The following is a 26948-nucleotide window of genomic DNA, read 5'->3' as shown; positions in this document are numbered from 1 at the left end:
TATGCTTATCTATTTTTATGTTAGGACCTGTTAATCCGTTCATATACTGCAGATTGCAAAATGAAGATATTCTCATTCAGTCATTTCTTTTTCTTTATTTATCGGGGTATTTTTATAAAAAGATGCTTCCCATTGCTTTCTGTTTGGTGCCTGAGTATTACAGCCCTTACAGGAACTAGGTCAACACATGGTTTTTTGTAGCTCACCTCACCCATCCTTGGCCACTGGGCCCTTTGCCGTGACCTCTAGTCTTCAGTAGCTTCCTATCTGGTGTATCACCCAGCCCAGCAGACCAGTGACAGTCGTTTCTCTTAGTTTCTCAGTTTCTTTAGTGAGAAATGGCATTTCAAGTAGGAGCACCAATGGACCCTGGCTGCCATAGGGTCAGTCACGGTTCCTAGTGTTCTGTGTACATAGACACACGGAGTCCTGTTTCTTTATATATGTAAACACACATACAACCGATATGCCTTTTTATTGTATTTTTTAAAGGTATGATTCTCATGAATTCACACTGATGTTTCCAGTTCAAACTGAGGACTATAGGCTTTTATTTAGTCTCATTTCTGTTACATCTCTATGTTCTTTCTTCTACACCAAATCACCATTTCTAGGCTTTTCCTATGAACAGAGCTAGAGGGAAAAGGTGTACACATGCACACTCACGTATACTATGCACACACAAACATATATACATGTAATCTGCTGCTTTTTTCCTCCCTAATTAAACTGACTCCTCTTATTCAAATTTAGGATTTCAGGAATTTGACTTAACCTTTACTGTTTATATCAGTATGTCTTTTCTTCCCTTCTGAGAATCTTGGTTCCTAAGAACCCGGAGGATGATTAAATTAGAACATCCCATAACTCATTATTTACTTCATTCCACATTGCATACACAGTCTGCTAGGAATAGCTAATTCTTCCATCACCAGCACAATCACTGGGAACAATGAAAAGAAAATGTTGGTACATGCTTCCCCCATTTTCCCCCGTCATCCTCACAGTTTTGCTACTATGGTCTACATTGTCCAAAGTATACTCCTTTCAGCCACATTTGTCCAGGGTTCGTAGATAACTGTGTCCCGTGCCCCACCAGCCTTGAGTCTGCTGGTCCATTTTGTCCCTCTAAGGCTCTTTCTTTAGTGCATTCCTAGGGAAGACTTAGGAAAACAGTGTTTAATTTGAAAACAGTTTATTTTCCTAGCAATTAGAAATACTGCTTCACATCTTCTCAAGTGACTTACACATTATATGATTTTCTTCTGTTATAAAGCTTTGCTGTTAAAGGCTAATAATAATTGAATTGTCTTTCCCTTTGAAGTCATTTGCTGTTTTGGCCTAAATGCCTAAATTGTTTTCGTTTTTCCATCAAAGTTTAGTGACATGCCCTGCTGCTGGTTGTTCTTGGTCAGTGCACTCAGTATGCAATGCTTTCTTTCCAAATGCAATTTCAAATTTGTTTTATGTCAGAAAATTTTCTTGAATTACTAGTTTTTCATTTCAGTTCTTTTGCTTTGCTTTGTTTTCATCTCTGGTGCTCCTGTTGTACTAGTCCTTCTGGGTCTGTCTTCAGTGTTCGACATACTCTTGATTCCTTTTCGTCTCTTCCTCTCTTTTTTGAGATGTAACTCATATACTATACAATTCACCTGTTTAAAGTGTATAATTCAGTCTCTTCCTAAGGTCATATGCAATCACAGTTAATTCCAGAACATTCATCACCCCAAAAGAAACCCCTTATTCATGAGCAGTCATACACCCCACCCCCATAGTCTCTGGTGGATCTGCTTTCTGTCTGGAGTTGCTCTCTGTACATTTCATGTAAATGCACATGTTGTGCCCCATACCAGGACTTCATTCTGTATTATTGCTGAGTGATGCTCCATTATATAGATGCACTACATTTTGTTTACTTGTTCATCAGTTGGTGGACATTTAGATTGTTTCCACTTTTTGACTATTATGAATAATGCTGCTATGAACATATATGTACAAGTTTGGTTTTTTCCCCCCGGTTTTATTGAGATGTAATTGACACATAATATTATATTAGTTTCATGTGTACAGCATAATGATTCGATATTTGTATTTATTGCAAAATGATCACCACAATAAGTCTAATTAACATCCATCACCACACATAATTACAAATCTCTTCTTCTTGTGATGAGAAATCTTTTAAGTGATGAGTATATCTTGTGATGAGTATATCTTAAGATATACTCTTTTAGCAACTTTCAAATATATGAGTACTGTTAACTATCTCTTTTAGCAACTTTCAAATATATGAGTACTGTTAACTATAAGAGTGTTGTTAACTACTGTTAACAACTTTCAAATATATAAGAGTACTGTTAACTGTTAACTACACATTTTCAATTCTCTTCGGTATGCATGTAGGAGTGAATTTCTGGGTCATATGGTAACTCTGTGTTTAAGCATTTGAGGAACTGCAAAACTGTTTTCAAAATGGCTGCACCATTTTCCATTCCTATCAGCAATGTATGAGGATTCCAATTCTCTACATGCATGTCAACATTTGCTACTATCTGTTGTTGTGTTTGGCCATCCTAGTGGGTATGAAATGGTATCTCATTGTGGTTTTGATCTGCATTTCCCTTTCTTCATCTCTCTGATTTTAAAAATTTTGTTCTTTCACCTTCAGGTACTATGATGTTTATTTGGTGTTGTTTCTTCTAGTTTAGTGTTCATTTCTGGAATTATTTTTTCTTTATTTTAAATTCTTCCCAAAGTTTTTCACCTCACTTTATGGCTTTTCCTGGTTTAATCTGTGCTCCTCTTCCTCAGCCTGTCCTGTCACAGCCTGTTTTAAAATCAAAGGAAGCAGTCTTGGTCTTTTATTGACATGCCTTTCTGATGTATTTCATTGTCCTTAGGGATGTTGTTCCATCTTTTATTGCCATAATGTGTGGATTCCTTGGTACTTCCTGTTGCTCGTTTTTAAGTGAAAGTAGTATTCTTGCACCTTGAGTAGGACAGATGATGAAGGACAGCTTGTTTCCTAAGAGTCTCTGGCCTTCCTTTCTCTGTTGTTGCCATCCTGATGGGGCCAGTTCTGATACAATGTGTCAGTGGGACAGAGGAGGCAGTGCTGCCCCGTGCTTGTGGTGCATATAGTGGTGGGGGACTCCTTGCAGTGGCCTAGGCTTATGGGAAGAATTAGCTGTAGAGAGAGGGAGTGTCTGTTTCCAAACAGGTACAGACTGGCTTTCCTTCTTAGTCTTCCTGCATCCTTCATAACTATAGGGAGGTTCCCTAATAAGCAGGCGCCTCAACACATTTCCTGTAGCAGGCACCCATGGGGGAACTGCTTAATCACCACTGGCAATACTCTGCCACAAGTGTGTGTTTAGTCTGGCAAGTAGACTTTTCCTCGAGAGAGTGAGGGTTTTGAGATTTGGAAGCATGTACTTGAAGTCTTCAGTATTATTTTTCTCCGCTTCTTGGCCCTCCTATATTTTTATATTATGCTTCTCAAGGTTCCAAGAGAATGACAGTAGTATTGACTTCTAGAAAAGTTTACATGAGTGTTTCTGAACTATAGGATTGAAAACTAAAATGAGAACAGTCCTTCTGGGTCTGTTGAACAGTCCTTCTGGGTCTGGGTCTGTGTAAAATTGAGCCCAAATGGGGAACATGGTAACCCATGGTGTACAAGAGGGTGCCTCTAAAGTGAGGGTGATAGGTACCTCCAGTTCCACTCTGTATATAGACTACAGAGTGGATAGAGTATATAATAGAATGTTTAGAGTATAGAAAATTTAGATGACAGAATGGATAGCGTATAAAATAGAATGTATAGAGTGGATAGATTATAGATTATAGAGTGTATATGGACTGTAAAGTATAGAGAGTACAGTTGACCCTTGGACAATGCCGACTCTCTGCGCAGTTGAAAATCCACATATAACTTTACAGTCAGCCCTCATCCATATCCACAGTTCCACATCCGCAGATTCAACCAACTATGGATCATGTAGTACTGTAGTATGTGTTTATTGAAAAAAACCCGCATAATGGCAGACTTGCGCAGTTCAAATCCATGTTGTTCAAGGGTCAACTGTATAGAGAATGTATAGAGTATATAATAGAATATATAGAGAATAGAGTGCATAGAGTATATAATAGAATGTAGAGAGTATATAGAGAGTATATAGAGTATACAATAGAATATGTGAAGTTTAGAGAATATAGATTATGGAGGATATAGAGTATATAATGGAATGTATAGAGAGTATACACAGTATAAAATGCATAGGGTGGAGAGTACATAACAATGAGAGACACAGCCATGCACTCGCTGTGTTCTGTTCTTAAATCTGCAGTGAGTGTCATCAGGCCTCAACTGGTGTCTCCTCTCTCCCGCTGTTTATCAAAAACTGCCTTATCGCTTTGCTGTGCTTCATTTTAAATAGGGCAAACCTCCTTATGCTGCTTCAGCAGAAGAAGTGGCCAAAGAACTGAAGTCGAGATCCGGGGAATCTAAATCCTCCGCTGTGTCTTCAGACGGGTCCCTGGCTGAAAACGGAGCGGTGGCTGAGGAGAAGCCGGCTCCCCAGATGAATGGGAACGCGGGCGACACCAGGGCCCCCAGCCACTCGGAAAGTGCCTTGAACAATGACTCTAAGACGTGCAATACAAATCCTCACTTAAATGCACTAAGTACAGACAGTGCTTGCCGTAGAGCTGATGCTCTGGAGGCAGCTGTCTTAAAGAAAGAAGAGTAAACTTATTTTTTATAGAGGGTGAAGGATGCTGGAAGGGTAAGGATTTAGGAATATCTGGAGAGAAAGAGAGCCTACAGTTATGTACATTTTTTCCTTTCCGTAAGAGAAAAATGAGGACTTTGGAAATTCGGATCCCTCTTTGATATCAGAGATTTAAACAACACATTTTTAGTTTTAACCAGTTGTAGTCAAAATGCTACAATAAAACAAAAAGAGAGAAAGAAAATGAAGAGCATTTGACTCCCACACTTAAAATGAAGTACACACAAAGTTTAAACTGGTTAATGACAAAAGCCTATAGCTGTGTTTCTTGAACTATAAAGAAAACAAATTTTGGCAGTCTTTAAGTATATATAGCTTAAAATATCATTTTTAGCATTTGGCACCATATGTATGCCATTATCTTTGATTTTGCATTACTGTTCACAAGAAAGCTTTGTCTAAGGCTTTGATTTTATAATTATGAAAGAAATTAGGCACAACCACAGTTTTTCTTTCTTACTTAAATTTCATCACTGTTGATGTGGTTCTTTTGTGTTAAAAAAAAAAGTGCAACTATCAAAACTAAAAAAACTATAGAGTAATATTGCCGTTCTGCTGATTTTAAATATACAGTACATCATACATACTTTACAAGCAAGTTAAATGGAGATAAAGTTGAAATCATAGAAGATGCAAATGACCTTTCAAAATCAACACACTGTGTTCTGAAACTTTTCGTGACTTAATACCATGCATCTGTGATCAATGAACTATGTGGTTTTGAATCGGACGTAGACCATTAGTGCTACTACTTGAGCTAAACTTCTGCATGGTTCATAATTTTTAAAGTGTGTAGTTAATATTATGCATGTTATTGTCCTTTCTTCCATTCTTACCAGTATGTGCCCATTTGCAAAACAAAAATGCTAATAATCAGTAATAGTCCTATAAAAGATGTTAACTCTGTTTAGTCATTGACTGATCTTGCTCTAACCTTAAAATTTTGTGATTATTGACCTCTGTTGCATTTATTCTAAAACCCCCCAAATTATCTAGCTGTTTCGAATATCAACATTACCCTGGTGTATTCACTGCTGTATGCATTATTGTTCTTTGTTGCTGTTTTATGCCTTCATATTAGCAAAATATGAAATTCTGTGAAAAACAAAAAAAAATCCCTTTGATCTTTAAAAAAAAAAAAAAAAAACAACCCCCCCTTCTGTAGCAGGAAACAAATTGCTTGTTCTTGAGAACTTTCCCATCAAGAATTTAGTAGAAGCAGGTATACTTATATCATTTTGATGTTTTTGTTAATGTTTCCAAACAATGTACTTTGAAATCAGAATCACTTCTTATTCGTTTTCATATAATTCTCCTGATGCTCTTCATCACACATTAGTGATCAGAAATGAGATGTAATTCCCCAATCCCTGCCCGCAAGACCTGAGTAGGATCTTACTGTAAGTTGAAGGGAGTTTTGCCCTAACTCATGGATTGTGCAAGAATGAACTGCTGTTGGGTTTGACTGATTGTAGATGGGTTGTGGTGTGGTGTATCTGAAGGCTATTGAATGCAACTTACAATGCTTAATAAAAATCTTTATTCTTTTAGTATAAAGATGGTACGGCTTTTAAATTCCTTGTAAAAACATACATTTTACTGAGGTTTAATTCAAATTGAAACAGCTACTGAAGAGCTTAGTCAAATAACCAAAATTTAGAAATATTTTGCCCATTGCAGGTAGTTCCAGGTTTCTAGCTCTAAAGAAACATATGTGGTCAAAATGCAAGTTATGCTGATGTCTGAATTTCATAGTTACAGAAAAACATTCTCTGATAGAGCAGGCTTAGAAATAGAAATTTAATTAAAAAAAAAAAGCCCAAGGAAGAAATACATTTGATCTTGATTAAACCGCTTTTTTTTTTTTTTTTACCAGATCCATACTGTAGTCAGATTTGTTTCGTTTTTACTTAATGTCTTTTTTTGTTCTAGTATCTACCACATTATATTTAGTTGTCATGTCTCCTTAGGCTCTTCGTTCTGACATTTTCTCAGACTTTCCTTGTTTTTGGTGACCTTGTGACAGCCTTGAGGAGTAGTCAGATATTTTGTTGAATGTCTTGTAACTGTGATTTGTCTTATTTTTTTTTTTCTTTTCATGAGTGGACTGGGGTTAGGCTACATAAAATTAACATGCCTTATCACCATTGATAGCGACCTTGATCATCTGGCTGAGTTAGTGTTGGTCAGGTCTCTTCACTGTAAGGTTGCCAGCCCCTACTCCTTTCCATACTGTGCTCTTTGATAGAGCCACCATGTGGCTCACGAGTGACTCACGAGTGGGGAGTCATGCTTGAGTTATCTAGTAAATTATTTGGAATTCTTGTGCGTGGCAAATTTGTCTCTTCGCCATTTCCCCATATGTTTTTACATCATTGAGTTCTGAGTGCTTAGCACAGGACAGGGGTGAACGGTAGGCATTTAATACATTTTGGTGGTTTGTTTTGTGAACATCCATTGTAAATCTCTCACGTTCTAATAACACCTTCAATGATACTAAAACAGGACGTGCTTTTTTAGAAGCACTATTATAGGTGTTTTAGCTCAATTAATGCTCACAGCAATGCTATCAGGATGACACTGTTATCACCACCGAAGGTTTTTAACTTATTGGCGGTCACACTGCTAGTGAGCGGTGGAGACAGGGTCTGAGTCCGTGCCCTTTGGAGCCCACGCTCAGAGCCTTTGAGGCGCCCTTTAGTCCATCATGCCCCTACACATGGCCCGCCCAGCTCCTCCGGAACCGCTTCTCCGGGAGGTGCGGGGAGGTGGGGCTGTGTCCCCGCCTCCGCGGGGTGGGCAGGAGGGGAGTGGCCACACGGGAGAGACGGGGTCGGAGGGGGCGGTGTCAGAAGACGTGGTATCAGAGATGCTGGGACTGCGGGCGCGCGCTCTCGGCCGGGGTCGGAGAGGGGAGGGCCGTCTCAAGGACCCGCCCGCCCGGCCTCCTAGTCAGAGGAAGACGCGCCCGGGATGCGCGCTTCCGGCCTTGCGTGAGAGGGGTGGGGCCATGCGTAGGGCGGGGCAGGGCGGGGCCTTGTGTAGGGGAGGCCCGTTCCTCCCTGCGCTGACGGTGCGCGCGCACCTCTTTCCTCCTATCCTTGAGGCCCGCGTTCCGCTGCGTCCCAGCGCTGCTACCCAGGCCAGGCGCGAGGCGACCGCGGGAGGTCGGCGGGGGCCGGTTCGGTGTCCACACTGCCAACTCCTGGGGCCGAATTCCGCGCGCAGACAGCTGACCGGATCCTCGGGGACCGCGAGAGCTGGGCCGGGTTCGCTACACGGTCACCAAGATGCTGACATCGAAGATTTCAAAGCTAAAAAGAAGGAGCTAGAAGAAATTGTTCAGCCAATTATTAGCAAACTATGGAAATGCAGGCCCTCCCCAAACTGGTGATGAAGAACCAGCAGACAACGATGAGTTGTAGACACTGCTCCGCTAGTGCTGTAATATTGTAAATAACTGGACTCAGGAACTTTCCTTAGGAGAAAATTGAGAGAACTTAAGTCTCGAATGTGATTGGAATCTTCATCTTGGAGTGGAGTTTAAAATGCTATAGCCCAAGTAGCTGTTTACTGCTTTGCTTTTCATTAGCAGTTGCTCACATGTTTTGGGGTGGGGGGCGAGGAGGAATTGGCTATCATCAAAAGTAGGTAAAAAATCTGGGTTAGGATGTGTGTTCACCTTGAAAATGTTCTATTTAACAATTGGGTCATGTGCATCTGGTGTAGGAACTCTTTTTCTACCATAAGTGACACCAATAAATGTTTGTTATTTACACTGGTCTTACAAAAAAAAAAAGAAAACCCTCCGGTTCTGGGGCTGGGCACCGGCACTGCACGTCCCTATAGCCTGGGAGCCACCTATGCCTCTGTGGGACCCACCACGGTCCCCGGTGCCCGGGACTGACGAGGCACTGTCCTGAGTCAGTTTGTTCCAAGCAAGCCCTGAGTGTTCTCCTGGTTCTGACAGGTGTGCGGACTCCAAATGCTGTTAACCCTCTATTCCTACAGGCTGTGGCTCTGGGATTTGGAGGAAATAAAGGAAGCACTCACACCTCTCCTCCCTGACACTTGTCTGGTCAATCGTGTTGGCCCCACCGTTCCTCAGGGAGGTAGGTTCGAGCTCCTCTGCATTCGTATCATGCTCTGGTCCACAGTACCAAGGGCCATGATGGTCCCCCAGTCCTTGCTTGCCCTCATTTTGCGAGGCAGTGGGGAGCTGGGGGGGCTTCCGCTTTACAGAAACCTCAATTCCAGTGAGGACTCACCAGCACGTTTAATCCAGTGTCAATTGCAAACGCCTGTCAAGTTTCCTCCGTTGGAATGTCTTTTCAGGGAGGGTTGTATTCTCAGTGCCACCGGCCCCTACCCCCAGATGCCAGCAGTGCCTCCCCATCATGACAACTGCATGATGCTGCCCTTCCCTTCCCCCCCCCCCCACCCCCCGCTCCTCTCTGGAGCAGGTCCTCCGTGCTGAAGAAGAACCCTGTGTTTTGGAGAGGGGATAGGGACGGAGGCACAGGCCTGGGCAGGAAGCAAAGGGAGGCCGAGGACACCACGCTTGCTTGGGGACAGGCTGGCCATCTCTCCCACGTCACTAGGATCACGGGGGATGGCCTGAGTGGCATCCAGAAATAGGCGAGGGACCAGCAGCTGTGCGTGGCACTCTGGGGCTCGGGACTGAATTCTGACCCCAGCGTTGCTCCTAGGACAATTCACATACTCTCCTGGGCTGATGGCTTCTTTTCCCTTTCTTCCTTTTTGAAAAATAGCTTCTACTGATTTTTTTTTTCTGGTTTCAAAAGTAATATGTTTATTGTAGTAACTTTAAGAAATACAAGTAAACAAAAAAAAGAAAAATCACTATACTGTTAATATTGTTAATATTCTTAATCACCATATTGTTAATATTTGGCCTCTTTCATTTTTCTACGTAATATATAATTTTTTTTGCAGAAAATAAACCATTACACATGTTTTGTAACATTTTCTCCCCACCTACAAAATATTTTATGGCTCTTTCTCTCTACCATTTCATATTCTGCCATAGCCCCACGATTCCACGGGTAGCTGCACCATGAAGTACCCGCTTGCCCAGTGTGGCTGGACATGGCTTTACTTTGGCATCCCCCAGTATTGATGGAGCATCTGTGTTGGGTACTGCCCTAGGGCCTGAGGCTCAGAGGGCAGCAAGGGCCCTCCCCTCGTGGGCATTTACAATTGGGGGCTGGGGGAAGTATACATGTGTACAAATAAGACTATTTCAGACAAGAAGATGAGGAAAATAAAACGGGGTGATGGTTCCGAGGCAGGGAGGGCCTCTGGGATGGGGGATGAGAAGGATGGTGGTCTGTGGAGAATGAGGTCAGGCTTAGGCCTGGGGTAGGAAGCAGTGGATGGAGAGAATTCATGAGTGAGAGGGAAAGCCAGTGATGCAGGGTGAGGGTTCTGGGCATGCTGGTGGCCCTTCAGAGGTTGTGACCAGTCTCCAGGTGGTCACAGCCTGGGAGGCATGCACACCCTACAGGTGGTTAGCATTTCACCAGAAGGACTGCCTAAGGGTGGGATGTGAGGGTAGGTTGTCTTGGTCCTTGGTGCTGACCAGACCCTGACTCTTTGCTAGAAGGACGCAGAAAATGGTTTTCTGGTTTTCATCTGCATTGCTTCGATTGCCAGCGAGGGTGATATATCCCTTCTTAGGTTTACTGTGCCCTCAGTTTACTATTTTCTAATTGACAGAGAACATCTAATGCTCTGGCTCTTTCCTGATTCCAAAATCCCAGGCCAAGGCAAGAATGTTAAGAAATAATTCAGCAGTTGTACCCTCATCCATATGATTGCCTGCAAGGACAAAGAGTTTCGGACACCTCCCTCCTCGTCCCCCCTCTTGGCCTCAGAGGGAGCCTGTTGCCGCACTGGGTGCCAGTTCTTTCCTGATGTAGGTGTCCTCAGGAGTAGCTCTCTCTTCCAGGGAACTTATTCTACCCTCAGATTTCCTGAGAATTACTAATTTATTACCCCCTTTTACTCCTTAATCCCCACTTAGTCGAATGAACCTTGCAGAGACCACTTTGCCTGGAGCCCTGTCTTTGCCCTGCCCATGTGGGCCTAGGCTGTTGAATGCTTGTCCTCTGCTCCTTGCTCTATTAGCTTCCCTAGCACAGACTGGGCCACAGATGACCCGAGGACCTGTAGACAGGGCCAAAGTAGCTCTGCACTAGATGCTTCACCCTGTGCTATGGGCTGGACTGGGTCCCCTCCACTTTCATATTTTGGAGCCCTGACCCCAGTCCTTCAGAATGGGACCTTATTTGGAAATAGGGTTATTGCAGATGTAATTAGTTAGGTTAGGATGAGGTCCTGCTGGAGTGGGGTGGGCCCTAACCCAACAAATCTGGTGTCTCTATAAAAAGGGGAAATTTCGACACAGAAACAGATACGCACAAAGGAACAAAATGGCCATGTGAAGACTGGACTGATGCTACCACAAGCCAAGAAGCTACCAGAAGCTAGAGAGAAGCTTGGAGCAGACCCTTCCTGGGGCCTTCAGAGGGGGCATGGCCTTGCTGGCATCTTTATCTTAGACTTCTGGCCTCTGGAACCCTGAGACGACACACTTCTGTGGTCCTAAGTCACCCAGTGTGGTACCTTGACATGGCAGCCGCAGGAAGCTGATACGCTCTGCATGCTGCCATCCTGTTAAGTGCAGACTGTACTCTGCCCAGGGGTCTCTGAAACCATGGCGGGGGGCGGGCACCACCACCCCAGACCCTTAGCTGGGTGTGACTTAGCTCTGGCTGCATGTGTTTCTTTTTTCTTGACACCCAGAATAGTGACTGGAAATGGCCCAGGCAGACCTGAATGTGAAAGGTTCTACCTGGAATGAACCTGCCTGGTAGCAAGAACTATGGCCCTGCCTCTCAGACAGATGGAGGCTGATTTCAGGCTGAGGGTCTCGTCCTCACTTGGTATCAACCCAGCGACCATGTTGGATCCTATACACGTGCTCCCAAACCCATGCATCTGGGAAGAAAGATATTAGGTCTTCCCTGCTTAGAGAGATTCCTGGATCTCCATCAGTCCTTCTGTCCACCTGTTGGTCATCTGGGTCTACTGGGGCTGGTGTTGTGCTTGTTGCTGAGGACTCAGCCATGAGCAGAAAAGACACCTCTCTGTGCTGTGTCACTTCGCCTGAGTGGACAGTCATGTGGAAATGCAAGGAGAAAAAATAAACCCATGTGAAAATGCAACAGCAATGATAATATGCTCTATGAAGGAAAATGCAGAGGAAAGGAGGAACTTACTATGGTGCAGGAAGGTGTCAGGGAATCCTCTGACGAATGACCTGGAAGCCAGGTGGGAATTACCCAGGCAGAGTTTGAGCTGCATCAGGGTGGGTACCCTGGTTGGCCTTAGCCTGCTGCATCTGGCAGGCACTGGCACCCATAGCAGACCTAGCCAGACCTCATCGCGCCACACCCCCTTGTGGCATTTGTGCATGTCCATCCCTGCAGACCTGAGTGACCCAGTGTGGGCTATAGGAGGGCCACCCTGGTCCCAGTTTGACCAGGATAGCCTTGTTTGCCCCTGTTCTGGTATTTTATTAATAGCACCCTTTTGGATAATAAATTATATGGTCATCCAGCTGAGTGAGTTTGGTCTACAAACTCACTGCTTCCAAACATCACAGGGCCATCCTAGAGATGGACAACAAGAAGGGCACACTTTCGTACCCATCAGAAAAATCCAGAAGGCTTTCAAAGTTCCTGTGGCTTACTGTTCATTTCAATTGGTTCTGGTTCTGATCACCATGGTCCAAGTAGCCCAAGAAGCTCTTAGAATTTTCTTTGCATTCATCAGATGGATTCATCTGATACAAACGCACACATCCAACCTTGAATTAGTATGTCCTTTCTGACATCTCCCCCCAAGACAGTTATTAGTTTTCTGTCTCCTGCTCTGGCATATGAGCTCCTTGGAGGTAGGAATGGTGTATGCCTTGTTCACTGCTATAACATCTGCAGTAGTTGTGTGCCAACACATTGGATAACTAGATTAACTGAACAAATTCTTAGAAACATACAACCTACCAAAACTGAATCATGAAGATATAGAACATCTCAATAGATCTATAACTATTTAGGAGATTGAATCAATAATCAAAAACCAAGAAAAGCCCAGGACCAGATAGCTGCGCTGAATTCTACCACACATTTAAAGAAAAATTAACACCAATCCTTCTTAAACTCTTCCCAAAAACTGAAGAGGAGGGAATACTTCCTAATCCTTTCTTTGAAGCCAGCATTACCCTGACAAAAGGCAGACAAAGATTCTACAAGAACAGAAAACTACAAAACAATATCCCTTGTAAACATTGACGCAAAATCCTCAACAAAATACTAGGAAACCAAATTCAACAGCATATTAAAAGGATCATACACCCTAACCAAATGGGATTTATTCCTGGGATGCAAGGATGGTTCAACATCCTTAAAATCAAGAAAAAGACCCCAAAAAACAATGTAATACAGACCACATTAACAGAATAAAGGGGAAAAAATAATCATCTCAATTCATGCAGAAAAAGCATTTGACAAAATTCAACACCCTTTCATGATAAACAAACAAACAAACAAAAAACTCTACAAACTAGGATAGAAAGAAACTTCTTCAGTGTAGTAATGGCCATATATGAAAAGCCCAAACCAAACATCATACTCAATGGTGAAAGACTAAAAGAAGCTTTTCCCTTAAGATCAGGAACAAGAGAAAGATGCCCATTTCACCACTTCTATTCAGCGTGCTATTGGATGCTCTAGCCAGAGTAACTGGGCAAGAAAAATAAATTTAAAAAGCATTCAAATTAGAAAGAAAGAAGTAAAATTATTTCTGTTCATAGATAACATGATCTTATGTCATGTAAAATCATCAAGATTTGGGAACTCTAAAGATTCTACAAATGACTGTTAGAACTAAAAAACAAATTCAGCAAATGTGCAAGATACTGAATCAACACACAAAAATCAGTTTTGTTTCCATACACAAAGAGTGAACAATCCAAAAAGGAAATTAGGAACATAATTCCACATACAATAGCATCAAACAAACAAAATACCTAGGAATAAACTTAGCCAAGGAGACAAAATATTTGTATACTGAAAACTTATATAAAACGTTGCTGAAAGCAATTAAAGAAGATACAAATAAATAGGAAGACATCCCATGTTAATGATCAGAAGACTTACTGTTGTTAAGATATCAATATTACCCAAAGCAATCTACAAATTCAACACAATCTTTGTCAAAATTCCAATAGCTCTTTGTGAAGAAATGGAGAGGCCAATCCTCAAATTAATATGGAATTGTAAGGGGCCCAGAAGAGCAAAAACAATCTTGAAAAAGAAGAGCCAAGTTGGAGGTCTCACACTTCCTAATTTCAAAACTTACCACAAAGCTACAGTAATCAAAATAGTGTGGTACTGGCATAAAGATACACAAACAAACCAATGAAATACAATAGAGACCCCAGAAATAAACCCTTGGCCCATATGGTCAAATGATTTCTGACAAGGGTGTAATGACCATTCAGTGGGGAAAGGAGTGTCCTTTCAACAAATGGTGCTGGGAAAACTAGATAACCATCTACAAAAGAATTAAGTTGGACCCTTACTTCACACCCTATACAAAAATTAATTGAAAATGGATCAAAGTCTTAAACTTAAGAACTAAAACTACAAAACTCTTAGATGAAAACATACAGTGGAAAGCTTCATGACACTGGATTTAGCAATGGTTTCTTAGATATGACATCAAATACACAGGCAACAAAAGGAAAAAACAGATGAATTGGGCTTCATCAAAATTAAAAAATTGGGGGCTTCCCGGGGCTTCCCTGGTGGCACAGTGGTTGAGAATCTGCCTGCCAATGCAGGGGACACGGGTTTGAGCCCTGGTCCAGGAAGATCCCACATGCCACGGAGCAACTGGGCCCATGAGCCACAATTACTGAGCCAGTGCGTCTGGAGCCTGTGCTCAGCAACGGGAGAGGCCACGATAGTGAGAGGCTCGCGCACCGCGATGAAGAGTGGCCCCTGCTCGCCACAACTGGAGAAAGCCCTCGCACAGAAACGAAGACCCAACACAGCCAAAAATAAATAAATAAATAAATAAATAAATAAATAAATAAATAAATACATTTATTAAAAAAAAATTTAAAAATTGTGCGCATCAAAGGACATGATCAATCAACAGAGTAAAAAGACAACCCATGGAATGGGAGAAGATACTTGCAAATCATATATCTGAGAGGGGATTAATATCCAGAGTACATAAAAAACTTCTACAACTCAACTAAAAGCAACCAACTCAAAAAATGAGGAAAAGATGCGAATAGACATTTCTCCAAAGAAGGTATATAAATAGCCAATAAGCACATAAAAAGATGCTCAACATAACTAATCATTAGGGAAATGCAAATCAAGACCACAATGATCATGGAGTTTCAGTAGAACCAAATTGCTGCCGTTAAAAACTATTATATTGAACTATACATTGAGAAATCAATCAAAATAAAAATATTTACTTCAAAAAAAACCCACAATGAGATACCACTTCCCACACATTAGGATGGCTATACAAAAAATAAAAACAAACAAACAAAAAAACAAATCCAAAACCAGAAAATAATGTGTTGATGAAGATGTGGAGAAATGAGGACCCTTGTGCACTGTTGTTGGAAATGTAAAATGCTGTAGCTACTGTGGAAAACAGTATGGTGGTTCCTCAAAAAGTTAAAAATAGAATTACCATATGATTCAGCAATTTCACTTCTGGGTATACACACAAAAGAAGTGAAAGCAGGGACTTGAACAGATATTTGTATACCCATACTCATGGCCAAATAGTGGGGACAACCCAAGTGTCCATCAACAGTAAGCAGGTAAACCAAATGTGGCATAGCCATACAATGAAGTATCATTCGTTCTTAAAAAGGAAGGAAATTCTGACACATACTACACCATGGATGAACCTTGACGACATTCTGCTAAGTGAAATAAGCAACACAAAAGGACAAATACTGTATGATGACACTTATATGAGGTCCCTAGAGTAGTCAAATTCATGCAGACAGAAAGTAGAATGGTGGTTACCAGGAGCTGGAGGTAAGGGGTAATAGGGAGTTAGGGTCAGAATTTCAGTTTGGAAAGATGAAAATAGTTGTAGAGATGGATGATGGTGATGGCTGCACAATATTGTAAATGTACTTAATGCTACAGAGCTGTACACCGAATAACGGTTAAAATGGTAAATTTTATGCTGTGTATGTTACAATTTAAAAAAAAAACAAAAGCCCTGTACCTGCAATTCAGTACACTTTGTTGAGTAGTAGGTGAGTGAATAAACACATACTGGAAGATGCTGCTTTTCCACTGGGTAATAAGGTGAATAAAACACATCTTGTCCTCAGATGCTCACTGCAGGGTATGCAGCACTGCAGTCGTGCTTCACCAGAGTGCCAGGGTGGAGGGGCAGCACATGGCCTTGTAGTTTGGAAGCCCACCCCCCTCACTCCTACAGCATGCCAGGCTTCTTGGGGTGGGTGGTGAGGTCTTGATGCTTGCACAGACACATGGGTGCTGTGCCCTGGGGAATGGGGCAAACTTGGGAGACGGATGCTGAGGTCAGGGGCAGACCACATGGAGGGGCCACTGAGCTTAGTGTGGCAGAGTGCTAAGGCCACCCCTATTCCTTTCTGGGTCTTTGCAAGTAATTTCCCTTTGCTTTCCTTCCTCGACTCACCCCTTCCAGGCCTCTGCTTCCAGGTCACCTCAGGAGTTCTCCGCCTCTGCCCAGCCCCCACCCTGTGCCAGTTTCCCCAGGGCACTGTGGTACCCAGCCCACTATATGTGTTGCTGTCTCCCTTTACTGCCATATGAGCTCCACAACACTTGGGGCTGCTGAGTGCTCCATGGCTACAACACTGCTCAGCACACAGCAGATGTTCAATATATGTTGAAGTAAATGAATGAGAGAGAGAGAGGACATAGAGATAAGGCAGGTTTTCTGATGGGGGATAAGAGGGAACTCATTGGGAGAAACCAAAGAGAGGAAGAGTCTGGGACCCATATTGAGTCTTATTTTAGTCTGTAGCTGGAAGGCAGCCTTGGAAGAGTTTTGAGTAACAGGAAAGTATTTCAGTGGACACTTCCAGATGCAAGTGGACACAGCTGTAGACAGGGGAGTCCTGGAGGGCAAGGAGTGGAGGTGGGTGGCGCAGGGTAGCCAGAGCCATCCCAGAGGTCAGCAGTGAAGGACTAGGGGTCAAGGATGGGCTCCCATGCCTAGTGTATGTGCTCAGGGTGCCCTGGGAGGTGACAGAGGGGCGGCAGTGCAGGCTCAGGCCCTGGAGAAGTCTGGGTTCCTGGCTTGCTCCTTCCTCTCACTAGCCAGCTGACCTCCTCCATGAGGCATTCAACTGCTTTGGGCCTCAGTTTTCACTTCTGAAAAATGGCACCAGTACTATACCTCCCTCTGATACCTGTTTATATACCTATCTCTAAAGTGGCAGCAGTAACACCTAAGGTGTCAATGTGAGTGCTGAGTATGTAATAATCACTACCCAGGGGGTATGCTGAGTGCTTTATAAGCAGCTGGGTGAGTTCTGGTCCATGTCTGAAGAACTAAGCACAGTGCACTGTACCTGGTAAGCATTTGACAAATGCTGGGTACCTACTATCATTATTTGTAAAATAGGAAATGGAAGTGTCAGAGATGAGGACTGCCCACAGTCAAGTTGGTCTCCAGAAGTTTCTGGCTTCGATGGATGATAAGTGGGGGGTTGTGGACACTGCTAGTTTAAGTGCTTCTGTACTGCCATGGGGGAAGGTAACTCAGCAGTGCCCAGGCCAGGCTCTTCTGGGCCTCCTTGCAGACTTTGATCTGCAGGCTGAGTACTGTTTATCTGCACCAATTCACATTAGGGTGTTAATTGTGGACAATGCTTAATAGTCACTCCCTTTCCAGAGCCATCCAGGTTGTCACCAGGAGGAAGGACTCTGGAGGTGAGCGTGACAGCTAGAATTCAGGTTGGAAGGCCTTGTGCTCCAGATCCTGGGCAGCTCACCAGTGTGTGAGAGGGTGAGGGAGGGAGATAATCCCTTTCTCCCCACTTCCCCCTTCTCCATCTTCTTTTTCCCACTCTCACATTGTCCCTCCCAGCTAAGGCCCTGCCCTGCTCATTGCTGAGGCTGCGGTTGAGGGGTCACCTGTAGAGGGAAGGCGGCTGACAATGTGAAGGCAGATTTTGACTCAACAGGAGGGAGAGCTGCCTACAAGTGGAGCAAGTTGCCCTTAGCAGCTGTAGGCCTCAGCTGAGTACCTGTCAGGGATGCTTCTGTGAGGTGAGCTGAGCCGAGCCAGGTTTCCTGCCCCAAGCCTGGAATTCTGTGCTTGTGGTGGCCAGCATCTCCTAGCACCATGCATATTTTGCTTAGGGAGGGTGGGGAAGACCGACAGAGTGAGGGTGCACAGACAGGTTCCTTACTCTGAATTAGGAGCCAGCTCTGTTCTAGCATCCTGAAATGATCACGGATGCCCAAAGGATGCAGCAGCTGGGTAGGGGGCAGGGGAGAGCCTGCTACAGAATGCTTTGGGAAAAGATCCCTCAGAGCCAGGCCCCCTCCCCCTCTCACACTCAACAATTACCCTGACCACCACAGGTGAGGAGGGAGGACCACTTTAGGGCAAAGGATGCTGGGCCCAGAGCAACACTGCAGCACCTCTCGGCTCCCCCCTCCTCCTATATCCTTGTTGCCACCAGCAGAACTCAGCAATTTGGGACACAGACAGGAGGCCTGGGACCTGCTGTCCTCCCTGCACCTTAGGTCTCACAGGCCTGGGGGCTCCCTCCAGGGCTCCTGGGCAGCTCAAATTCCAGGTAACTCCTTTCTCTTTACAGAACTGACCCGTGCCAGCATGCTCCCGGGTCCCCTGAATTCTGTCCTCTGAGGACTGAGCATCAAGGGAAGTCCATAGATCGTGTGAGGGAGGGTGGGCTGTCCCCAGCCAGGAGTAAGGGGGAAAGGGAAGTTGTATTCCAGCCAGAAACTCAGTCGGTAAGGTAGGAGGGAGGAGGGAACAGGAGGAAACCCCCACCCCTGGCTGCCCCCTGCTCCGCTGCTTATCAGATGAAACTTAGAGCCAAGTAGTTGCTCCTCGGCCTTCTTAACCAGGAAGGACGTCGTCCTCCTCCTCGGGGTCTCACCTCACACCCAGAGTGTCTCCCAGACCTGCCTTCCCCCTGTACCCTCAGTCCACCTTCTCCCCGGGGAATCCCCCTACCCACTGTCTTCCAGATGACAGTCTCCTAGCCCACCTTCTCCCCTGGAGGGGTGTCCCAGTCCACCTTCTCTCCCTGCAGGTCCCCCGGTCCCTCTTCTCCCTCAGCAGTGTTCCCCCGGCCCACCTTCTCCCCCGGCGGGGTACCCCGGCCCGCCTTCCCCGCGGTCCCCGGCCCGCCTTCCCGCGGCGGGAGCGGCGGCCCAGGCTGGCGGGCGGAGGCGGCGCCACCCGGGGCGCTGACGTAGAGGCCGCTCGGCGGCCGGGGGTCCCTTCGGTGGGGCCGCGGCTCTCCGCCCGCCGCCCCCGCGCGTCCATTCCCTTTTGTGTCCCGCGCGCGGCCCGTCCCCCGCGCACACTCGCGCCCTGCGCCCCGCGGGCCAGCGGGCGGCTCCCGGCGCGGCCCTGCACCGCGCGCCCCGCTTTGTGTGGACGCGCCGGCCGGGTGCGCGCGGGCTGTAGTGCGCCCCCGGCCCCGTCCCCGGCCCCGTCCCCGGCCCCGGCCCCCGCCCGGCCCGGCCCGCCCGGCCCGACCCGGGAGCGCAGCGCGGGCCGAGGGGCGGGCGGGCGGCGCGGCGAACATGGCGACGGTGCCCGTGTACTGCGTCTGCCGGCTCCCCTACGATGTTACCCGCTTCATGATCGAGTGCGACGCCTGCAAGGACTGGTTCCACGGCAGGTGAGCGCGCAGCCGCCCGGCCCCGGCCCCGGCCCCCGGCCCCCGGCCCCGGCCCGGCCCGGTGAGCGTCCCGCAGGCCCCCGCCCGCCGCCTTCCGCCGGCCGCGCGCCCTTTTGTGCCCGGGGCGGGGGCCGGGGCTGGGCGGGCGCCCCTCGCCGCCGCCGCTCACAAAGCGGGCCCGCGGGGGGCCGCGGGTGGGGGCCGGCCCGGGAAGTTGGGGCGCCCGGCCGGCCGGGCCGCCTGACAGCGGGGCCGCGGAGGCCGGGCTCCCGAGGCCCAGGCCCCGCGCCCGCCGCCTCCCCCGCGAAGTTGCAGGAACTTTCCCCGCGCGGGCCCCGGAGAGGCGCGAGTGGCGGGTTCGGACGCCGGCGGGGCTGGGACGGACGTGGGGCCCGGCCAGGTGGCGGCCGACGCTCCCACCCTCCGCCGCGGCCCGGAGCTCCGGCACCTCGTCCGGGCGGACGGGACCCCTGCCCGGCCCCAGCAGGGCTCCTGGACCCGGCCGGCCTGCATGTCCCCGGGCGGGAGTGCGGGTGACAGAATGGTGTCTCTGTGTGGGTGGGGGTGTTGTGACTTTGCCGCCTCCTCCCTGGCCATCACATTTCCCCACTCCCCTCCTCTCTGTTTTCAGACACAGGCCCACCCTGGTTTTCACTTGACCTTATGCTCTCAGAGGAAGATGGGGTGGGGGGAGGTAAAGCTTGGCCTTTGCCTGTGACCATGACCTGGCCCTGTGCCGAGTTTTCAAAAGCCCGAGGCCCCTTCCCACCCAGAAGTAAGTGGAGGAGGAGGAAGAGGAGGTGATACTGGTGCCCAAACTGCTCCAACAGGTTCTCATGTGTTTGGGCCTCAGCGGGACCGCCAGAGGCTGGCCGGGGTAGTGTGCTCTCCTATGCTCCAGTCTTAAACCCAGCAGGAGCAGGGCTGGGGGCAGGAGATGGGTGTGTGGTGGTAGGTGGTCCCTCAGCCCCCAGAGAGGAGAGCCTCCCCCTGGCTTTAACTGTGGATGGGCCAGTGGCCCTTAAACATGGACTATGGTGTCCAGTCCTGCCAGTTTACATGTGGGGAGCCAGGCAGCCAGATGTGACAGGGCTCGCTCAGGTTGATCAGCACTAGGCCTGATTCCCAGCCTGTGACAGTGACCCCAGTGAGGATGGGTGGGACTCCATGGGACAGGGACTCCCACTGAAATCTCCTGGGCTTCCTGGGCTGCCTTCTTGTGGATGTCCAGGGCTGCAGCGACCCCACAGAGCAGAGGAGCCTGGAGTGTGAGCGCTGGGACACTGCTACTATGCACACCCACCAGTTGGCATCCTCTCAGAGTTCATGGCTGGATCAAGGGTGAGAGCTGCCATGTGATCCTTCATGGCTCCTCAGTTCCAGAGATACTGAGAAGCGGGCCCTGAGTGCCCTGAAAGTGGTAGGGCCTCTCCCTCCTCCCCCACCCCCACCGGGGGCCTGCAGAACTCCCTAGGTGCCCAGGCTGGGGGAGTGTGAGGGCCTGGGAGGACCCTTGTCTGGCTGCCCAGGGGCCCTCTCCTCTGGGTGGGGAAGGCAAGACCAGTTCTGAGCTAGACTTTGAGAAGGGAGGTAGGGGGTGGGAGGAGTGGAGGAGGTAGGGAGAGACCCAAGAATGCGGGGCAGGCAGGGGAAAGGGGCTGAGGGCTGGGCTGAGGGGCTGGTGGCATTTGCTCGATTGGCTTAGGCAGAGGCAGGGAGAAAGATGCGTCCTGACAGCTTAAAGGGGATGTTTTTGGGAGGTCTTATTTCTTTATTTCTTATTTTTCATGTGAGGTCTTTGATTTGATCTGATATACGCACAGATCATTTTGATCAGCACAGATTCATTTCCACCTATGTGGGGTCGCCCTAGGGTCTGAAAGGGGCTGTGCTTTCCCCCTGCCATGGGGCACATCTTCTCTGAATCTAATCAAGGGTCCCTTACGGAAGTGAGTGAGCCCTGAGGCCAGAACACCTCCTGTAGTCCTTAGTCCCCTGGGTGGCTCAGGGGAGGTGCTGTGATGGGGGAACACAGGGTCAGGGGTTGGGACCTTTGTGGGCAAGGCTGCATGTGGCCCTCACAGCCCTGGGCAAACCCCCCACCTCTCTTGGCGTGGCCCTTCTCCACTGTGACAGGAAGGTGTGTGAAATGATCCACGTTTCCAAATCTCCTGATATTCCTGGATGGATGGCCCTCCATTCTTTCCAGATCCATGTATCATCTGTCCTGTTGTTTACTTCATATTCAACAGCTCAACTCACTTTTTAAAAGTTTGAATACTTTGTAACTTTTTATTTTGAGAGAATTTTAGACCTAAAGAAGAGTTACAAAAAAGGTACAGTTTCCTTCTATCCCACACCCTGCCTCCTCTGAAGTTAACATCTTATCAAATTATGCTGGAAGCATGGAAACTGAGGCAGAAACAGTAGGGCAGTACTGCTAACCAAACTCCAGGCCTCGGGCAGATTTATTTAGGTCTAGGACCCCATTTCACTCTTGTGTCTCCTTACTCTCCTGAATCTTTCTTTTCCAAGGAAACTTCATATCATTCCCTGAAATAGAACATCAGTATAACTTGCCATAGACAGTACTTGTAAAAATAAACATAACTGTAAAAGTAACAGGCTCCCTCTTGTTCCACCTGTGACCCTTCACATCCCTACAATGCACCCCATTTTGGATGGATTGGAAGGGGGTCTCTGAGGTTACTTTCACTGGCAGTGGCCAACTCTTTGCTGGTAGGACTCTAGCAGCATCTCTGGCTGAGATCGTGGTCGGGGCAGTCCCCTTCTAGGGGAAGAACCTGCTCCCAGGATGTGTCCACCTTGGCAGGAAGCCTTGAGCACCCTGACCACCCCTCCTGGCATTCTTTGGGGAGTTCTTTCCGCTGGACTGTGCTGGTACTCATTCAGCCAGGAAGTCAGGAGCTCGTGTTCCACCCCATCTTGACCATGGCTAGTCACTCCTGGGGCTGGGATACCTTGTCAGCCTAGTCTGCCTTCACTGGCACCTACTGTAGTGTCGCCTGGGAATTGGCTTTGACTAGGAAGGGATGGATTTTGCGGCTGGTTGTCTTCAGAGCTGTCTTATCTGTGTGTTTGATAGGGAAGCATGGTACTACTCAGGCATTGGGAAACTTCCTCCCCAATTAGGGTGCCACAGAGCCACTTAGGGCCAAGAACTGGGGGGCTTCTCATGACTGTTGTCTTCTGTCAGACCCCATGTGTCCTTCCACCCCTGCCTTCAGCAAGGCATCTGACCATGGACCAGTCACTCTAGGGAGTGACCTGGGCCTCTCACCTTGTCACCGTCTTGATGTGAAGAGTCTCTGTCTCTGGGAAATAGGAATGATTCTGTTAAAGTATCAGATATCCTGAAGCTTCCTGGCCCTCTTTAAGTTCCTGTTGTATTAAACTTGAAGGGTTTTTGGAAGCATAATCAGTAAAGTTGATTTTAAAGAGTTTGAAAGCTGAAGGTGCTGTACAAGTCCTTCAGTGGTAGAAGTTTCATTTATCCCTCAGTAAGTACTATGGGGTGCATGTTCTGTGTGGGGTGCAGTGCTGGCCCTGTGGGTTCGTGGGGTAACAAGGCAGCTCCCTTGCCTCTTACAGGGTTTTTTCTATGAGAGTCAGACTTGTGGATCAGGAGTTCCGTGCCAGCCTGGGGAGCTGTTTCAGAGCCCTGAGGAAGCACTGTGCAGGGCAAGGAAGCTGCATCAGGGACGGCCTGCAGGTGTGGCTAGGAGGCAGGAGCCACCCTGGGGGCTCTGAGCAGAGCAGCAGTGGGAGGGGACTGAGGATTTGACAGGGTCCCTCTGGCTGCTGTGGGCACAGTTGGGGAAGAGAGTGGGGAGGGACAGGAGCCTTTGTCCAGGTGAGAGGTGACAGGCAGGACTTGGGGGTGGGGACTGGGGTGTGGAGAAGGGGTCGAATTCTGCAAGTACTCAGAAAGGTGGGCTGACAAGACTTGCCTGGTGTAGATCCCCTCTGATTCCTGTGTGTTTGTCCCTCCATCTGGGGTCCGCCTGCCCTCCTCTCCAGGGCCCTATCTCTGTGCCCATCATCCCCAGGACTGGTTGGCCTTTGTGGGCTCTCGCTGTGTCTTTCACCCCATCCAGCCTTAAGCTTCCTGGGGCAAAGCCTCTTCCTGAGTCCTTGGCCCTCATGGCTGCTCAGTACCACAGAGTGAGACTGTTGGCTGGCTCTGTTGGCCAGCAAAGTGTGCGCACTTGGAGGGAAAGGAGGGCCTGCCAGGGGGTCAGGCCTCAACGTCGCAATCTAGGTGATCAGAGCTGACAATTAAGTCTTCCAACCTGAGATCCCTTAATACTGGGGGAAGTGCCATTCACATGGCAATGGAGTTGTGGCGTGTTTGACGTGGTTAAGAATAACGATTCATCATTTTTAAATGAGGAATTCTCACTGTGTGAGTTTAAGAAGTTCCAGAGTTTAAGAAGTTCCAAAGGAGGTTGGGGGAATGTTCTGCCAACTTACAGAGGGCAGAGCAGATGTCCCCTGTCCATTGATCCTTTCCAAATGAGATGAATCTCAAAGGAAGAGACTTGGAGCTCATGGTAATTACCAGAATGTTTGCTTTTATTGAAAATATTGGCTCAGAAACATGCTTGGTGTGAGCCTCTGCACTGCAGCCCACATTTCTTTGAGGCTACTTTGGCTCAGGTGTGGCTGCAGTTGGCCTGAGATCGGGCAAAGATTTGGGGTACTTCATGTGGACCCTGCCACTGCTGGGTACCCAATCCTCTGGGGCCATCCCCTTGCCTCTGTGCTCGTGGCACCTGGCCGTGTGGCAGGGCCTTTTTCAAAAAGAATGAGCAGATTTGCTGTTGGGAGGGAGTATTGGCCAGAAAATAATGTTCCATGACAAAGTGTGCTAGAAGAATCTAACTCCTAAGATTCCGGTGTGGGTAAAGCAAAGCCGTCAATTGACTTCTAAATGACTGATGTGACTAATAGTGCTGCAGGGCTCGCACTCAGGCTGGCCTTTATGGCGTCAGGATTAGTTCACAGTTATCCTCTTTATTGGTTCTCACAGCTACTTGGGTGGTGGGCCAGGTGGGCCACCTTGTCCTCCCACTTCAAGCAGATGGGGGGGGGTTCTCGTCTCCTCACCTGCAGCAGGTGTACGTACCTCTGCCAGGTGCAGGGACAGAAGTGACGTTTGGCATATTCTGGCTCAGGGTGCTGAAAACCCCAATACTGTCCACGGTTTTGAAATGCTATGTGGATGGAAACATCTTCTCAGCAGGAAGGCCACATCCGGTGCCAAGTAGGGAAGCTGGGCCCTCTGCAGCACCCTCTGTGTCTCAGGTGTGCCCAGTCACCCGCTGGCCTCCCATTTAGAGTTGTGCCTCCATCCCTGCACCTCTCCTCTGTCTCACTCCATTTCCATTCCCCTACTTCTGCCTGTCTTGGTTCTCAACTTTTTGGCTTGGTGGGAAGTGAGCCTAACCGTGCTCTTTGGAATGGGGCTTGGCCCTCTGCTTCAGGGTGCAGGGTCTCTTCACTTCCACCCAAAGTGCTGGGTCATCCGTGGAAAAACATCTGTGTAAAACATAGTTAGAATTCCAGACAGTGACTGGCTTTGACCTCAGAGCATAAGAACTGAAGGTCCTGTGGTGTTTGTCCAGGCAAATGGTGAAACCCGCCTTTCATCCTTTTTTTAAAATTTAGGGTGAAATTCACATACCATGAACTAAACCATTTTAAAGTGCACAGTTTAATAGCATTTAGTGCATTCAGAATGACTTGCAGCCATTATCTCTATCTAGTTCCTAAACATTTTCATCACCTCAAAAGAAAACCCATTAAACAACTTCCCCGTCCCTCCTCCTCTCAGCCCTGGACAACCACCCATCTGTTTTCTGTCCCTATGGATTTATCTATTCTGGACATTTCATATAAATGGAATCATACTATATGTAACATTTTGTGTCTGTCTTCTTTCACTTAGCATAATGTTTTTTAGTATCAACCATGTTGTGGCATGTATCAGAACTTCACTGATTTTTTTATGGCTGAATAATACTCCATTGTAAGGATATACCACAGTTTGTATATACATTCCTCTGTTTATGGATACTTGGGCTTTTTCCACCTATGGCTATTGTCAGTAGTGCTGCTGTGAACATTTGTGTACAAATACTTGTTTGAAGACCTGTTTTCAATTGTTTAGGGAACTGCTGGGTCATATAATTATTCTATGTTTAACTTTTTGAGTAACCAACAAACTTTTCCACAGCAGCTGCACCGTTTTACATTCTTACTACCAATGCAGGAGCAATCCGATTTCTCCTTATCCTTATCAACACTTGTTGTTTTCTATTTTTAAAATTATGGGCGTCCTAGTGGGTGAGAGTTGGTATCTCATTATGATTTTGTTTTGCATCTCTGTAATGGCTGATGATGTTGAGTATGTTTTCATGCGCTTGTTGTCCATTTGTGTATCTTCTTTGGAGAAACGTCTGTTGAAACAGTTTGCCCATTTTAAAATTGGGTTCTTTTTTTTATTTTTGAATTTTAAGAGTTCTTTATATATTCTGGACACTAGACCCTTATCAGATACAAAATTGTCACATATTTTTCCATTTTGTGGGTTGTCTTTTCACTTCTGTGGTAATGCCCATTGATGCACAAACATTTTTAATTTTGATGAAGTCCAATTTGTCTTTTTCTACTGTTGCTTATGCTTTTGGTGTTATATCTAAGAATCCATTGCCAAATCTGAGGTCATGAAGATTTACCCCTTCGATTTCTTCTAAGAGTGTTATAGTTTTAGCTCTTGTATTTAGTTTTTGACTCATTTTCAGTTAATTTTTATATAAGATTTGAAGTAGGGATCCAACTTCATTTGTTTGCATGTGGGTATCCAGTTGTTCCAGAACCATTTGTTGAAAAGACTATTCTTTCCCTATCGAAAGTCTTGGTAGCCTTGTTGAAAACCATTTGACCATATACATGAGGATTTAATTCTGGACACCATTCCATACTGTTGGCCTGTATGTCTGTTCTTATGCCAGTACCACACTGTTTTGATTACTGTAGCTTTGTAGTAAGTTTTGAAATCAGGAAGTGTGAGACTTCCAACCTTGTTCTTTTAAAAAAAATTATGTTGACTTTTT

General features: G+C 46.7%; 2 protein-coding genes across 3 annotated transcripts in view; both read left to right on the top strand.

The window, feature by feature from the left end:
* Window positions 1-6336, top strand: part of FAM120A (family with sequence similarity 120 member A) — a 103542-nt gene extending 97206 nt beyond the window's left edge. Inside the window, exon 18 of the mRNA XM_061200626.1 lies at window positions 4440-6336. Coding sequence (XP_061056609.1) covers window positions 4440-4751 — 312 coding nt within the window. The 3' untranslated portion in view covers window positions 4752-6336. The remainder of the gene's footprint in view (window positions 1-4439) is intronic.
* Window positions 6337-19652: 13316 nt separating this feature from the next.
* The window catches only part of PHF2 (PHD finger protein 2), a 92271-nt gene continuing 84975 nt past the window's right edge, over window positions 19653-26948 (top strand). For both annotated transcript variants that reach the window (XM_061200625.1, XM_061200624.1), the window contains exon 1: window positions 19653-19809. In XM_061200625.1, the coding sequence (XP_061056608.1) occupies window positions 19712-19809 (98 nt within the window). In that variant the 5' untranslated portion in view covers window positions 19653-19711. The remainder of the gene's footprint in view (window positions 19810-26948) is intronic.

The sequence above is a fragment of the Eubalaena glacialis genome, chromosome 9 (assembly GCF_028564815.1).
Source record: "Eubalaena glacialis isolate mEubGla1 chromosome 9, mEubGla1.1.hap2.+ XY, whole genome shotgun sequence".
Classification (NCBI taxonomy): domain Eukaryota; kingdom Metazoa; phylum Chordata; class Mammalia; order Artiodactyla; family Balaenidae; genus Eubalaena; species Eubalaena glacialis.
The sequence above is the reverse complement of the archived record's forward strand: the minus strand, read 5'-3'. Positions and strand labels throughout refer to the sequence as shown.